Source organism: Sminthopsis crassicaudata, chromosome 4 (assembly GCF_048593235.1).
Source record: "Sminthopsis crassicaudata isolate SCR6 chromosome 4, ASM4859323v1, whole genome shotgun sequence".
Taxonomy (NCBI): domain Eukaryota; kingdom Metazoa; phylum Chordata; class Mammalia; order Dasyuromorphia; family Dasyuridae; genus Sminthopsis; species Sminthopsis crassicaudata.
Genome location: NC_133620.1, coordinates 378937150 through 378952552, shown reverse-complemented (window position 1 = coordinate 378952552; position 15403 = coordinate 378937150). Strand labels below are relative to the sequence as shown.

General features: G+C 32.8%; 1 protein-coding gene across 5 annotated transcripts in view; it reads right to left on the bottom strand.

Annotated features, from left to right (window-relative positions):
* Positions 1–15403, bottom strand: part of TTC13 (tetratricopeptide repeat domain 13) — a 79121-nt gene that overhangs the window by 22827 nt on the left and 40891 nt on the right. For all 5 annotated transcript variants that reach the window (XM_074262347.1, XM_074262348.1, XM_074262349.1 and 2 more), the window contains 5 exons: positions 14378–14494; positions 13508–13618; positions 5628–5710; positions 963–1104; positions 368–542 (listed from right to left, as the gene is read on the bottom strand). In XM_074262347.1, coding sequence (XP_074118448.1) covers positions 368–542; positions 963–1104; positions 5628–5710; positions 13508–13618; positions 14378–14494 — 628 coding nt within the window. The remainder of the gene's footprint in view (positions 1–367; positions 543–962; positions 1105–5627; positions 5711–13507; positions 13619–14377; positions 14495–15403) is intronic.

The following is a 15403-nucleotide window of genomic DNA, read 5'->3' as shown; positions in this document are numbered from 1 at the left end:
TTCTTTCTCCAAAGCAAAATAATCAACACTTATTCTCTTAAAGCCACAAGATGCTTTCTGTGAAGAAGACCAATGATTCATAAAACACTGGCTCAAGGGACCTTTATCTGCATAGGATTCCTTTTTTTTTTTTAAACCACTCTTATCCAACCTATTTTTAGAAGATGAAAGAGCTCTCAAGTACAATGAAGAGACAACAGGGCTGTTATAGTCTTTGACCAAATATGTTCTTTAAGGATAAGCAATATTTCATTTTTGTCTTTATATTTTCAATGCCTTGCAAATAAATGACTCGGTGAATTAAATTAATATAGCTCCAAAGAAGTAAAAGATGAGAGAGTTATTGTTTTTGTCCTTTCAGCCTTACCTCGGAGGTATTTCACTTTCAGATACTCTGGGCTAGCCTTCTGGCCTGGGAGAGGATCATTTAACATAACTTTAGTTTGTGCTTTTATTCCTTCATAAAAATGCCCCATTGCCACGTGACTGAGTCCTTTCATATACTGACACACTTCATTGTATGGCTCTAGTTGCAGGCACCTCTGGGGGATTCAAAAGAAAACAGTCATATAATCTGTCCAGGTTAAAACAATATCCAAACTCTTTATTCAGAGGATACCTCTAACTTAGTCATCAGATTTCCACTGCAAGACAAACTAGATCAAATGCTTTATAAATTAGTCTCTGTGGTATGTATTGCAGGATTTGGGTTCATATGGAAGGGACTTTAGAAGATGTAATCCAACCTCTTTATTTTATGTATGAGCAAACTGAAACCCAGAGAAGTTAAATAACTTGTTCCCAACCATACAGGTAGTAAGTGACAGAAGCAAAAGTCACACCCTGACCCAGACTCCAAAACCAACCTTTTTCATCAAAATAGTACCTAGTACACTCATTCTCCTGAACAGCATGTAAAAACCTCCACCCTGCATTCTAAGAATTCCATGTACAGTGCTCACCTTGAAATTCTTTAGGGCTTCCTGTAAGCTGCCATGGTGATAAAGCATCATCCCACGAAGCTGTAGGGTCTGTACATGATTCTGGTTGAGGAGCAAGGCCCTTTGAAAACTCTCAGTGGCTGCTTCAAAATTGCCCAGTTCTCTAGGTGTGTCATAAAATAGTTAAGAACAGGGAACAGATATAATTAGTTAATGTACAAAATTTGTGTTAATTGAATTCTAATCAAATATATAAAATATGCTTATTAGTTTTGATGCCTATATTTTATCCCAAGGCTATGCTACTGACTACTTGTATGCATTCTGGCACATCACATTCTTAACATTTACTACCAAATCTTACCCAAATGTTATAATAATAATTTTAAAAAGTATCTGTGAAGTAGTGAAAGTTAGTGAAAAATTTCACCTTACAAATAACGTGAGTAATGCAATCATCTTGACTCATAAAGGGATTCTGTTTCTAGAAAACAAATTTGCATCTGATTTAGGGCTTATTTTTTGGTGTGTGACATGGAATTCTTTGACAATTTGGAGGAATCTATAGATCATTTCTCAGAACAAGGTTTTTAAATGTATAAGATGAAATATACCAATTTTAAGCAAAACCAATTTAATAGAATACAAATGAAACTATATGCAAATAATGTGAATAATGTAATCACTTTGATTCACAAAGGAATTCTGATCCTAGAAAACAGTTTGCATCTCAATTAGGGATTCTTAATCTTTTTTTATGACAAACTTCTTTGACAATCTGGAGAAAACCAGGGATCCCTAGAACTATAAGATAAAATACAGAGAATTTCAACAGAAACCAATTATAGTTGAATACAAATGAATGTAGGTAGGTAGATTGTACAGTTTATACACACACACACACACACACACACACACACACACACACACACACACACAAAGTATACATTACTAAAATAGTTACCAAAATATTTAAAAAAACCTAAACATGATAGTAAATATATCCTATGCTAAGAACCCCTGATCTAAATGGTTATTGACCTGGAAAAGATATAGTACTTTCTTTTATAAACAAAACAAAACAAAAAAAAATTATTTGAACCAGAAAGATTTAAAAGTAAATGGGTATTTTCCTCCCAAACCTATTAGCAGATATGCTGAATGATTTTTAGCTTAATAGATAAGATGCCTCAAAATAGTCCTGTAAATATAGTGTGAAAGTAAGGTTTGTTGTTACAAAACAAGAAGAATATATATAGTTAGAATTCATCTTATGATCCTGATAGGCCTCACATAAGGCCTCTCCCTTAAAATCAAAAGGCTATACAATTTGTAGAAGTTTTTTGAGCAGTTCTGTTTATTGAGTTACATTTTAATTTTGTAACAATCCAATGTTGTATTTTAACTGTTTTTCTGTCCTCTTAAAATATTTGAAAATTTTGTTGTCTCCCACTTTGATAGCACAGTAACAAATTTTTGTTGCTTTCTAAGTTACACTAAGTCATAGTGTATTTCTATTCTGAAAAATCTTGACTTGCTTATGTGTAAAAAAAGCCTTAATGTGTTTGTTTTCATAATTTCATATTTTTGTATTTGTTCTTATGTAATTATTTTTAATTGTATTACAAAAATGAGTGGAATATTTAGAACCAAAGTTATGCTTAATAAAATCTACTATATGCTTGAACTATGAAAAACAAAAACAAAATAAAACACCCCAAACCCCAATATTTATAGAATTACAGAATTTTCAGATGACTACTATAGGTAGGGAATCCTGGTAATATTAATCCTATTTTACAATCTAAGAACCCAAAGGTCAGAGATGTTAAGTGACCAAAGTAGAAAGACAAGAAAATAGTTTGCACTTGGGTGTTGTAGCTGTCAACCCAGTATTTACTAATATATCTTCACTGCCTCTCATACCATGCATAATATGTAAAGCAGGGATAAGATGACAAAAAAGAATCATTTAATTTACTAGATCCACTTCCTTGCCTCATATTAATTTCTCAACATCACCTCCCTCCTGTAGTCTGGATTCAGCTCCCCAAATAAAACTGCTCTCCACAAAATTCTCTCTTTAACTGCTAAATCTAACAACCTTTTCTCACTTATTACCTTATTTGACCTGCTGAAGCTTCTAATGCTGCTGACCTTTCTCTGACTGATCCTGAGCAATCTCTCCTCTGGTTTCATGGAATTTCTCTTAGTTTTCAACTTAACTTCAGTGTTCTGGACTGGATCCTCCTCTTCCAATTTACTAAGAGTATCAATCAAGATTCTGTCCTTGGACCTGCTCTCTCTCTCTCTCTCTCTCTCTCTCTCTCTCTCTCTCTCTCTCTCTCTCTCTCTCTTCTCTTCTTTTATGAACTTATCAATAATTATAACTTATCATTTCAGACTTATCTACCTAACCCTAATTTCCTCCTGAACTCCTATTTCAAATTCCCAACTACCTATTCAACACTTAATTCAATAGTTGAACAAACATTTAAATAGCAACTTCCTACATTTCAGGCACTGTGCTAAGTGCCAGAGACAAAGATCGAATAAAACAGTCCCTAATCTCAAGCAAACTTACATTCTATTGAGGAAGACAACACATAAGAGTCCAGCTTCATGGTGGACAGAAAGATCCAGAGGATCCTTAAGTTGTATCCACAGGACAGATAACAATGCCTGTGGTTCTGGTGTGGCTCAGAGGGAACCAGGTTTCAGGGAGAGCTGATAAAGGGAAGGAGTGTGAAAGAAAGAGGTCCAGGATTAAGGGGAGTTTTGTTTATTATGGAAGAAGAATTTCAGAGAGCACAGTAAAGGGACTGGATGATGTTAGCATAGGACTTGGGCAATGTAGGGTTGAGAAGAATGGGGGTAAGAGAGTCCAAATTACAAAATAGACATGGTTTCAGTGATTGATTTATATTAAGGCAAAGACAGAAATGGGAGAAACCACAAAGGTAACAGCTCAGTCTCCAAAAGTTGATAAAATGGCACTGAAGTGGGGCATTAGGCTACAAACTGTTTCTGTTCTTCCTACATAGTAGCTGCCAGAAGTGTGGGGTAAGGATTCGTAAGCTGGCAAAGAGCAATGGTCAATCAGGCCTTAACCCAAGGCTTTTTCTACTCCTTTTCAAAAGGGAGCACAAGAGGTAGTTTTCCTCTTGCTGAAAAAGGATGTTAAATATTGTGCTATTGCTCCCCAGAGGAGTTATGAAATGATACCTCCTACAATCTTTTTTGCAAAGATAGGGGACTATGGGTGATGGCTACATATAATGAATGACAAGCTTTTTTTCATTTTATTTAAAATGTTGTGGAAATTTTGTTTCCTTTTTTTTCCCTTCATACTTTATTTTAAGGAAGAACTCTCTAAAAAAGGTGGAAGGAACATAGAAAATGTAGCTGATGTAAAATGAAAGATATCAGTGAAAATCTATTTTTAATAAATAAGAGAAGGCCCAGAACAGAACTCATGAGCGCAGAGCATGAGGCAAGATTGAGGATCTGCATAGGAGACTGAAGAAGAGCAGTTCAGCAGGCAGAAGAAAGATAAGGAGAGAACAGTGTCAAACAGAGAAAGGCAAAAGTATCTAGTAGATGTTAGTCAATGATTTTGAATGCTGCAGAGGGATTAAGAAGGCTAATGAATGGGAAGGAAAAAACTGTAACTTATTAAATGAAGCTATAGAATTTTGATTACCTTGGAGAAAATAGTTTTAGTTGAGTTCTGTGGTCAATAAAATAGTAGGCTTATCAGAAGTATTTCACAATTTTGTACAAAACTGTTTGAGTTTCGTTTTTAAGATTTTATCAGAGTCTAATAAACAAAGGAATCTGTCATGCTAATGTATAAAACAGATTACGCTTTCATATACTTATGCAATTTAAAAATCTAATTTTTTTAATTTAATCAATCTTTTAATTTAAATCTGTTTCATCATTAGCATGACAAATCCTTCCTCCCCTTCCCTGCCCCCATTTATCAAACTCTAGCCATCTAAAAAAACAAAAGAAAGAGAAGCTTTGTACAGAACAGTAAAATACCATGGGGAAAAGCAGTTTACTATTTCAATAATCTCTACTACGGGAGAATATATGAAAAAAACTTTGCTACTTCTTTAAGACTAATTTTAAATTTACAAGGTCCCAAATTCTTTCTGCATATTTTTCTTTGTTTTAGGAATTTGTGTTATCATAATCTTTTGTAATAATGTCTTCTTTTTGTTTATTTTATTTGACTCTTTGCCCCCTAGCTCTTTTTTTTTTTTTTTAAATTCTTCTTTTTCTCTTGTTTTACCTTTACTTCCCCTGATTCTAGGATTTGGTTTAGGTGTATCTGAAAAAAAAAAGATCTTCTTTAAAGACTTTAGTAATGTCAGGTATACATTAACAGTATTTTTTTTTGGGGGGGGTACTGAATAAACTCCACAGTAAAGTATCTAAAATTCATTTTTTACAACTAATTTTGTTTTTTAGGTTTCCTTTTGCAGCAAGAGCATTAGACTCAGGAAAGTCTTTGCCCTTTTCCTAAATGAGAGAAAATGGTATATTCCACCAACTTCGTATTCCAATTTAATATTAAAAGACTTTTAAAATATTACTATTATTTATTTTAATATTACTATTATTATGTCATTCAAATCAGCCCCCACTCTCAAAATATACCCAATCACTTTTACTCACCTGTAGGCTTGACCAAGACTTTTATATGCATCAATAAAATCAGCTTTCTGTTTCAAAGCTTCTTTGAAAGACTCAATAGCTTCCTATAAAAATTTAAAAAAAAATTTTTTTAACACAATTTTATTTTGTTTCATTGATAGAGGCTTTAAAAATGTGTGTGTGTGTGTGTGTGTAACATTCATGACCCTTTTCAGATTCTTTATAATAAACTATTCAAATAGGGGTGGAGTGTGCAACAAGTCAGTAGGAAGGTCACTAAATACTTTACCAACCAAATGAAAATAGTTTCCCCATTAACTCAATGGAAAGAACAAAAAATTTTTAACTTTCTTACTCTACTCTGCAAAGTGGGAAAAATACTACTTCCTGCTACTTAATTCACTGGGTACATAGATCACAGAATTTTAAATTCTGCAATGAATAATGATAAAATTCCAATGTTAAAACTACTCTTTGAATAAAAATCTAGAAAAGTACAATTAGGCTCAGATAAGCAAGAACCAGGTTCAAATACTGATTCTGGTATATGCTGGCAATTTAACCTCTCAATATCTTGTAAATACTTTAAGTTAGAGAACAATTGCCAAGCTTCTTCAGCAGAGGGAGTTTCTTAAGATGTGAACTCCCTATAATGATATCACAAGCACATGCTACAAAATAATAAGAAAGAGGGTAACAACTTGTCATTTATATCAATTTTTATGGTGTGCAAAGAATTTTATATCCATTATCTCATTTTATCCAAGAAACAGCTTTGTGAGGTAAGTGCTATTATAATCTCCATTTTATAGAGGAAAGCTAAGCAAATGATCAGAATCATAAAGGCAGCAAATACCAGAAGACAGACCCAAATCCAGTCTTCTTAATTAGACGTTATATCCTATCAACTATGTGTAACAGCCACTAAGATAATTAATTAGTTCAATATACAGATGAGAAGAATCCATGACAGCTAATAATAATAACAGTAGCTACATTTATATAGCATTTACTATGAGCTAAGCCCTTTAAAATCATGATCCTATTTGATTCTCACCTAGTTACTCCCAATAAACTAAATTATAAGAGAAAAAAAATTAAGTTTGAATGGAAGCCTTCATAGGAGAACTCTTAACAAAGAGTTTAAATAGGATTTAAAAGTGCTGAAAAGGCAAAGGAACAAAATTAAATGTTAATTCACCTAAATTTGGAAAAGTTTATGAAACTGTGAAATATCAGTAAGACAAACTGAATAATTTTAGTCAGAGGGCATTCATTCTCTGAAATACTATTTTTGGAAGCACGCAGTGTGCTCTAGCATCACTATACAAATTTTATCTGGCTATATATAACCTATTAGTAATATGTGCTATTATATTTATGGCATATTGTAAAAGTTAATAACAAACAACCTATCCTGTTACATTGTTAAATACTAGATATTAAAAGAGAAAAATCAATTATCTTAACCTGTGCCTCTTTTATAAACTGTAGTAGAAAATTAATTATGGAAACATTTTACACATGTATATATTGCTACCTATGTCAAGGAAAAAATAAGCCCTGACCAGAACATCTGTTCTTTCATTACATAATCTTCAGTACTTTCAATTAAAAGGATTTTACTTCAAAAATCCTAAATGTATATAAAGTCTCACCTAATGAGTCTTAAGAGAAGATTATTCAGAGATTTGTCTCTTGGACATGGTAGGCACTCTAGCAGTCATTAAATAGATCTGCCAAGGATTTTTCCCAAATCACAACAATTTCACTTTTAAAAAAAAGTTCTTTCTTTATGTCTTCTCTTTACTTTCTTATGAGGAACTTTATTGGCTACAGCAAGCAAGAGACTTTGTTTAAAAAAATTTTTTTTAGAAGACTAATAAAGGGGTAGATATGCCTGCTTACTTGCTAATTCAAATTAATTTAGATTTGTAGTTCAGCAAGGACATAAAAGAAAAAATTAAACAAATATCTTCTATTTTGCCAATTTTTAAAAAAAACACAATAATTAGATTTCTTTCCTGGATACCAACATGTTCTGCTTATTGCTTTTAAAGATTACCAAAATTTAAAGCCTGAAATTCAACTACATTCTGCTTTCTTCAATTCACTTCCTTTTTTCAATCTGCTACCCATGTTAAGTCATATTAACTTTTAAAATTAAACATTTAGAAAGTCACTCTTTGACTTTCTAAAATAATTGTGTCAAGATTTCTCTTTGCTTTCAAAAGTGTGGGGGTCTCATTTTTTTCTTTCAAGTCACTGATTGACCAAGTTATATTTTTCTCTGTCTTCCTTTGCCAAAATAGGAGGAGATATAGGAGAAGCAACTAGGAGAAACAAAAAGGCAACTAGAGTTGACCAGTAACCGGAGAACAGCAAATTCATTCATTATCATAAAAATAAATTGTCATCTGTCTTACAGATGAATTAGATGTCTCCTATCTCATTGTGAGGTTATTTAAAATTGCAAAGAAAGACAGAAATGGCTTGTAAAATGATAGGCAATTCCAATTAGCTACTGGAAATATTTCAGAGATATGACTGGGAATATGCAATTTTGCATTGTCCTAAGACCTGTCCTAAAACTAAGCCTGATAGGGTTCAATAGGAATGTGACTCTTTTCTCATACAATCTTAGCATTTTTTGATATTATTTCTGCTAACTACTTTGACATCTGTGAAATCTTTAATATAACACACCACACCTCAATTCTACTTAATACTATATTCAAGGTTTTAGTACATTTTTGTTGTTATTGTTTTACAAGTCATTCGTTTAAATTCATTTTTAATTCAATTTAGACCTAAAGGAACTATCATGAGAATATGAAGATAATAAACTTATTGGTCCATGTAATACAAAGATTCTAAAATTCACAAGACAGACAATATACCCAATCAGATCAAGAATCTGCATTAATTTGTATAACGTTTACTTTGCCAATGATTCAGTCTCCCATTCCGTATTTCACAGACATGCTAAAAAGATGAACTATTTTACTTTATGCAGAGTTGAGAACCTGAAAATTCTGACAACCTGCTTCAGGTTACTTAAATTTTAAATAAATGATTAAAATAGTATTAAGGGTGTAGGTCACTTAGCTTCAAAATGAACTTAATTAAACAGTCCAGTACTTTAAGTTGCACCTCCATTGCAAACTATAACCATCTGAAATGCTTGCAACCAACTACCACTTTGTGTCTGCCAGATTTGAAGGAGACAGAAAAGCCCTGCTTGGTCTTGATTCTGCTAATTAATTCCTTGTCAGCCATCTTACTGTGACACCCCCCCCCAAAAAAAAAGATTTAACATATTTCTTGATATCATTTGAAATATTTCCAAGCTTCTAATAAAATCATAATATTTGGAATTTGGTAAGTTGATAATTATGATGAGGAATAGGGAGAGATGGATATCCATGAGGAAAGCTGATTTGTATTCTTGAATCTATTAATGAACAAGTTGAATTGTTTTAAACTCATAACTAATCTCATACAAGCATGGTTAATATACACATACACATAAATCCTTTTCACAAGGCAATAACACAATTACAGGATAGAAGAGATATACCTAGACAGAAGCAAAGAGTTAAAAGGTTTTAGTTGACTACAAGATGAATAAACAAAATGACACGCATGTCACAAAAGCTAATCCAATTTTAACTTATTTTGGTAGAAGTTCTTTCCTTATCTTACAGGTTGCCATGGACAAAAAAAAAGTCAACACTAAATGACCATTTTATTGGTAACTGGAGTTTGTCCAAATGCAAAGCCCAAATAGAAGAGGAAGTACCTACAGCTGGTAAGGTCCTCCAGATGCTCTTGTGAATAACATTGTGCTGAATGTGTTAAAACTAGAACATTTTGCTGAGTTTTATAAATTAGATCTAGAGTTTGATACAAATCAGTACAATGTCATCTGCAAAAGGATTATCTGAAGAAACTCACTATTTAGATGAAATCCTCCTTAAGAATTGGATCCTGAAATGTACATCCTCCATGACGATGCCAATCTCACAGAAAGTCATCTCTGTTATAGCATCAATTTTTTTTTTTTACCATTTTAGGTTACATAAAAAACAACTTGTTAGAACAGTCTTTTAAACTATTGTATAAACTTTGTTACAGTGAATCAAAAGCTTTTTAACATATTAACAATGATCACAATAGTAGCTTGTAATCTTACCTTTTAGTCAATTATGAGATTAAACATCATTTGTGAAAGTTCATTTTTGTGACAAGCTCTTTCTCATACCTAAAGGAATATGGTTTTAGAGCTGGGAGGGAACTTGGACGTCACAGATGAAGAAACTGAAGTTAGCTGGAATATCCTGATTACAGGTTTTTGTTTGTTTCAAACATTTTGTAAGTGTTGGGAAAGTAAATAAATAGGTTGGTTGTTAATATTTTTTTAGTCGCCTACTTAAAACAGTAATAACATCTGTAATTTTCCCAAGCTTTAACATTTTATCTTTTTTTTAAAGCTATCTTGAAATACTGTGACATGCTTAAAATTGTTCGAAAATGAGCAGGTTTTTGTCTATGTATGCATGCCCTGGTTTAGCTGCTCTTCCCATGTCTGGGTTTTTTTTTGGGGGGGGGGGTTGTTTTAGTTTTTTAAATATTATATCTGCATATCATCATGCAACAAATCAAGGATTGTGGTGGTAGAGTTCAAATGGGGTGAGTTCCATTATTAATGAAAGAGAAAAGACTAACAAAAAGCCTGAGAAATCTTTTCCATTTTTGGTTTATTGTGCCAGCTGACCTTTAAATGCTCTTAGAATAACCTGGCTTAACTGGATCTCTCACCAAGCTTTGAGTAAAATTTTTTTTTCCACCTATTTTTTTTTCTCCTGGCTTCTGTCTCTTTCATGAAATGATTACTACTACTCATTGGGCAATAAGTGGCCAGCTCAAAGACTTTATTGATGTCCTGATATTAGGGGAAATTGAGGAAACTGAGGGAAACTCCAGAATAGTATTTTCTCTGTGTCTACTAGACAAGAGTCACATGGGTGAGGCAGGCATGAGGAAAGGGATTGCTATTTGCCTCAATGGAAGAGGCATCCTTACCAAAGAGGCTTAAAAAGGTCCATTTGGATAGATGAATCCTCAAATTCTTCCATCATTCTTCATTAAGATTTTAAGAATGAGTAAATATTTCAATTTAGTATAAATTTTGACTTCCATCTCTTTCTTTACAAAGAATATTAAATATTTGCTGATCTTCTATATATGTTTAGCTGATTAGACTTCCTAAAATAATACTGATAGTCTGTGGCAATTTGTACTGTTTGTATATTTTCCATTTTTAGATCAATAGTTTGTAAAAGTTGGGATGAAACAGTTTTAATTGTATACCAGATTCTCATTTTTATTCTTTTTTTCTGATTTATTTTTTATTTTAAAGATTTTGAACAATTGATATCAAAATGACTCCTCAATGTCATGGTACAACAGAACAGTTTCAATTTCTGATTTTTATGATATATGTGAATTTGGATTCATTTATTTAGTGTTTTTGGGTCTCAATGTCCTCATTTATGTAAGGAGGCTAGATAAATTAGTATTAAGACAGAGCCATATTTTATGATGTTATTTAGGACTTGTCATGCTTGCTGCCTCCTGACTCTCTTCTAGAAGAATGTTTTCATGATACCCCCCAAAAAATGATTTCTGCAAAGTTTATGACTACTCTGCAAGATTTTTCACTGTTCTTCCCTAAGTGCAAGTCACTGCAGGATAAAATATATGCTGTCTTAATTTGGAGGTTTTAGGAGATACTGATATAATATGTCCTTGTCTTTTGCAACAGATTTTAGAATCTAAACTATAATTTTCTTCATAATGTTTTTTTGCAGATGCCATCCTGAGCAATGCCATATAAGATAATCACGTGTTTCAAGAAATGTTTCTTGTTGCTTCTGGCCAAAGAAGAAAACCCAATGCTGTCAACTCCTTTAACTGCTACTCCAAGAAGGGCCTATGGGGATATTCTTCCATTTAGCTACAACTACAGAAGGTATCAACCTTCTAATTTTGTTTATAAGAAGAAGATCAATGAAGATGATTTGGATTAACTAGCCATATCAATTTGCTGCTAAGAGTATCATATTTTGAGAATAATTAAATTATTTTCATAGACAGCTTAGAAATTGTGTCATTCATAATTTTGCCACTCCTCCTAGTCCGTTAACAAGAATTCAGAAGACCAAGAATGCACAGAGGACTGATACCCTTTTATGTTTACTTGTATTTTAGGTGGTCATGGTTAAAGAATTCATCATCTATTGTCCAATCGACTGGTGAAGTGCTACTCTGTTATTCACTAGAATGGTCCTCCAAAAGCAGTCTGCTGCCAGAACAGGCATAAAGTCTTTGTAGCACAGCATATATCAGAGATTGTCTTTTTTTTTTTTTTAATTTTATAATTATAAAATTTTTTTTGACAGTATATATGCATGAGTAATTTTTTTTTAATGACATTATCCCTTGTATTCATTTTTCCAAATTTTCCCCTCCCTCCCTCCCTCTACTCCCTCCCCTAGATGACAGGCAATCCCTTACATTTTACATGTGTTACAGTATAGCCTAGATACAATATATGTGTGTAAATCCAATTTTCTTGTTGCACGTTAAGTATTGGATTCCGAAGGTATAAGTAACCTGGGTAGATAGACAGTAGTGCTAATAGTTTACATTCATTTCCCAGTGTTCCTTCTCTGGGTGTAGTTGTTTCTGTCCATCATTGATCAACTGGAAGTGAGTTGGATCTTCTTTATGTTGAAGATATTCACATCCATCAGAATATGTCCTTATACAGTATTGTTGTTGAAGTGTACAGTGATCTTCTGGTTCTGCTCATTTCACTCAGCATCAGTTCATGTAAGTCTCTCCAAATTCACAGAGATTAAGTCTTGCAGTCATATCCTTCCAGACCCAAGGATTACCCTCACACCACAGTGGGGCATCAGAGTGGGACTTTTTTCCCCATAGGCTTCATGTACAATAAATAATCATTTTTTATCTGAAACCAAACTTTTAAATTTGATTTTTTTTAAAGTCCTAACATAATATTAGAAACATGTTAACGAGATTCAAAGCATTAACTAAAACAGGAGTCAATTGGACTACAGCTTGCAGGTCAAATCTGGGCCTCTGTCTCTTTTTGTACTGCCTGCAAGCTAATAATGATTTTTATACAGTTTGCTGACTGCTGAACCAAAGGAAACTTTTTTATAACAATTTTTTTAACATTCATTATACCTTAAAAGAAATTCTTGTCATGTCATTTACAAGAATACAAAGAATCAGTGTCCTTCAGAAATAAAGGTGTCAGTCATTCCCATATTCTATATCCAGTATATCAATTTTAGTTGAGGAATGGTTGAACAAACTGTGGCATGTAAACATAACAGTCTATTATTTAGTACTAAGACATGATGACTACCAGAAACTCAAAGAAATATATAAAGATTTATATGAACTGATGTGGAATGAAGTAAATAAAACTAGGAGAACAATTTATATACAAAGACTAGAATAATAATCAACAAAAACACTAAAGGAAGCTGACTTCTCAGATGGGTGAAATAACCAATTTTGATCCTACAGAAAAAGTGATTATATACATCTCCTTCCTATTGACTGTAAAGTAGGAGAAATATGATGAGAAACGTTGCATACATTATTAGACACTGTCAACTTTCACTGGTTTTGCTAAATTTGATGGGCAAAGTATGAACTCTCCCCATATTGAACTACAACATTAATCTGTTTTGATTCCATTTGGAAAGGACTGTTGTAAAAACAAACAAAAAAAAAATCAATAAAATTTTCAAATAAAATAAGTGACTCTTACTCAAAGATATGTTTTACAACATTTTTACCTTTAAAAGACCTCTGTGGAAGAAAGTTAAGCCTTTGTACAGCATAGCTATAGGTTGATTTTTGTTCAGTTCTAAAGACTGCTGAAAGTCTTCATGGGCTGTTGCATAATCCTACAAGAAGATTAGAAAAATCATTGAGAAATGAAAAGTTTTCTTTGTGGAGGCAAAATTCTAATTCACTTTCTTACTATGCCCAGGCATCTGGTTTATAATGTTCTTAAGAACTGTTGGAAAGGAAAAATCTCTCACAAAGGCTCAACTACTCTTTATGTCAATTATAAAACTGAGATTATTCCAAAATATCTTTCATGATGTGGCTACTTTACCAGTCAATTTTTATCTTTTCCCTTACTATGAACCCTCTGTTTTGGCTCCATCAAAAATTATAATGAGAGCAAATCTTCTTGCTATAAAATCCAAGGAACTGTTGAAATTATTTTATTACTAGAATCCTCACAGAGAAGTCATAGACACATTATGATACTTGGTCCAGGCTCAGAACCACAGCTAAAAGTTAAATATTGATGTTGCTCATATCCATACACAATAACAGCTATAAGAGAAGTGAAAATACAACTTTTGAGCCAAGTTTTCTTCTTCTGCTTCTTAACTTTTTCTTATCCTAATCTAACCAGTAAACTAGTATAGGCCACCAGAGAAAGTAAAATATAGGCCCTTAGCAATTTTTCCACAGGTTATTACTGTTAAAAAGAAAATGTTTTTAAAAATGCTTTCCATTGCAAAGCTGCAGAAGTTAGAACTATATCCCCTCTCTCCATTATTATTATCAACATTATTCTGAGGCAAAGGGAAAATGACATTTTTGTTTTTTTCCACAGTGGAAAATGTCCCAAAGCAAAAACAGCTTACCTCTGATATGAAGTGCAGTGTCCCTCTGTGTCTGTAGAGTCGTGCTGATGGCTGCAGTTGGATGGCTTTAGTGAGATCACTTACTGCTTCACTGATTCGTCCCAAAGGGGACAATATCTAAAACCAAGACATTCTATTAAGCTGGAGGGAGAGCTAGGTCACCTTAAAACTGAAAAACACTTTTAATTTTTCAATACTAATTTGATAGTTCTGTTTTAAAATCAATTTTATTAGCATAAGCACATAGTTGAACACTTAAAAATAAAGTGACATATTTCTTTGTCCAATGAAGAATACTAATGAATTTACTACATGACAATTGCTTTTACATTATTTCACATTCAGAGGCAAAGTTGATGCTACTTTTCTTAATATGGTCACATTTTTCTACTCTTGGTATATTTATCTTTAAAGTTCTACAAAATCAGAATTTGATATGTATTGTTTAAAATATAACTAAAACGATTCATCTGAATGACATTTCTGAATCATAAAACTAAGTCACATTTCTGGACACATTTCCTTGCTTACCACAATCTTTAAATACACACTCCAGGGTAGCAAGTTCTAAATATAGCTAGGGTTAAATGGCAGCTTGCAAATTTACAGTCCTTCATTTGTGACTAACTTGGTAGATGCTATTTTCACTGGTTAACTTTCTAAAAAATCCTCATTCTTTTATGATAGTCTTTTATCTTTGGCCATCGCTTGGAGGTGAAGTTATTATCTTGAAAGTTAAAGGCAAAAGACATGCTGTTGACCATATGGCACTTCAATTATCTATAGGCCTCTTATGCAGCAACAGCAACTCTCCAGAACATAGCTGAGAACCTATAGGTAAGCAAAAAAAAAAAAAAAAAGGGGGGGGGAGGCTCTGAGAAACCAAATTAAATATCACAGAATCCTACTCAGAGTAGGAATTTTTAGATCTCAATCAGTAACTATTTATTCTCAGAAATAGTCCAAAAAATTATGGTATAGAGAAAAGAATGCTGGACCTAGCACCAGGAGAACTAGATATGTCTT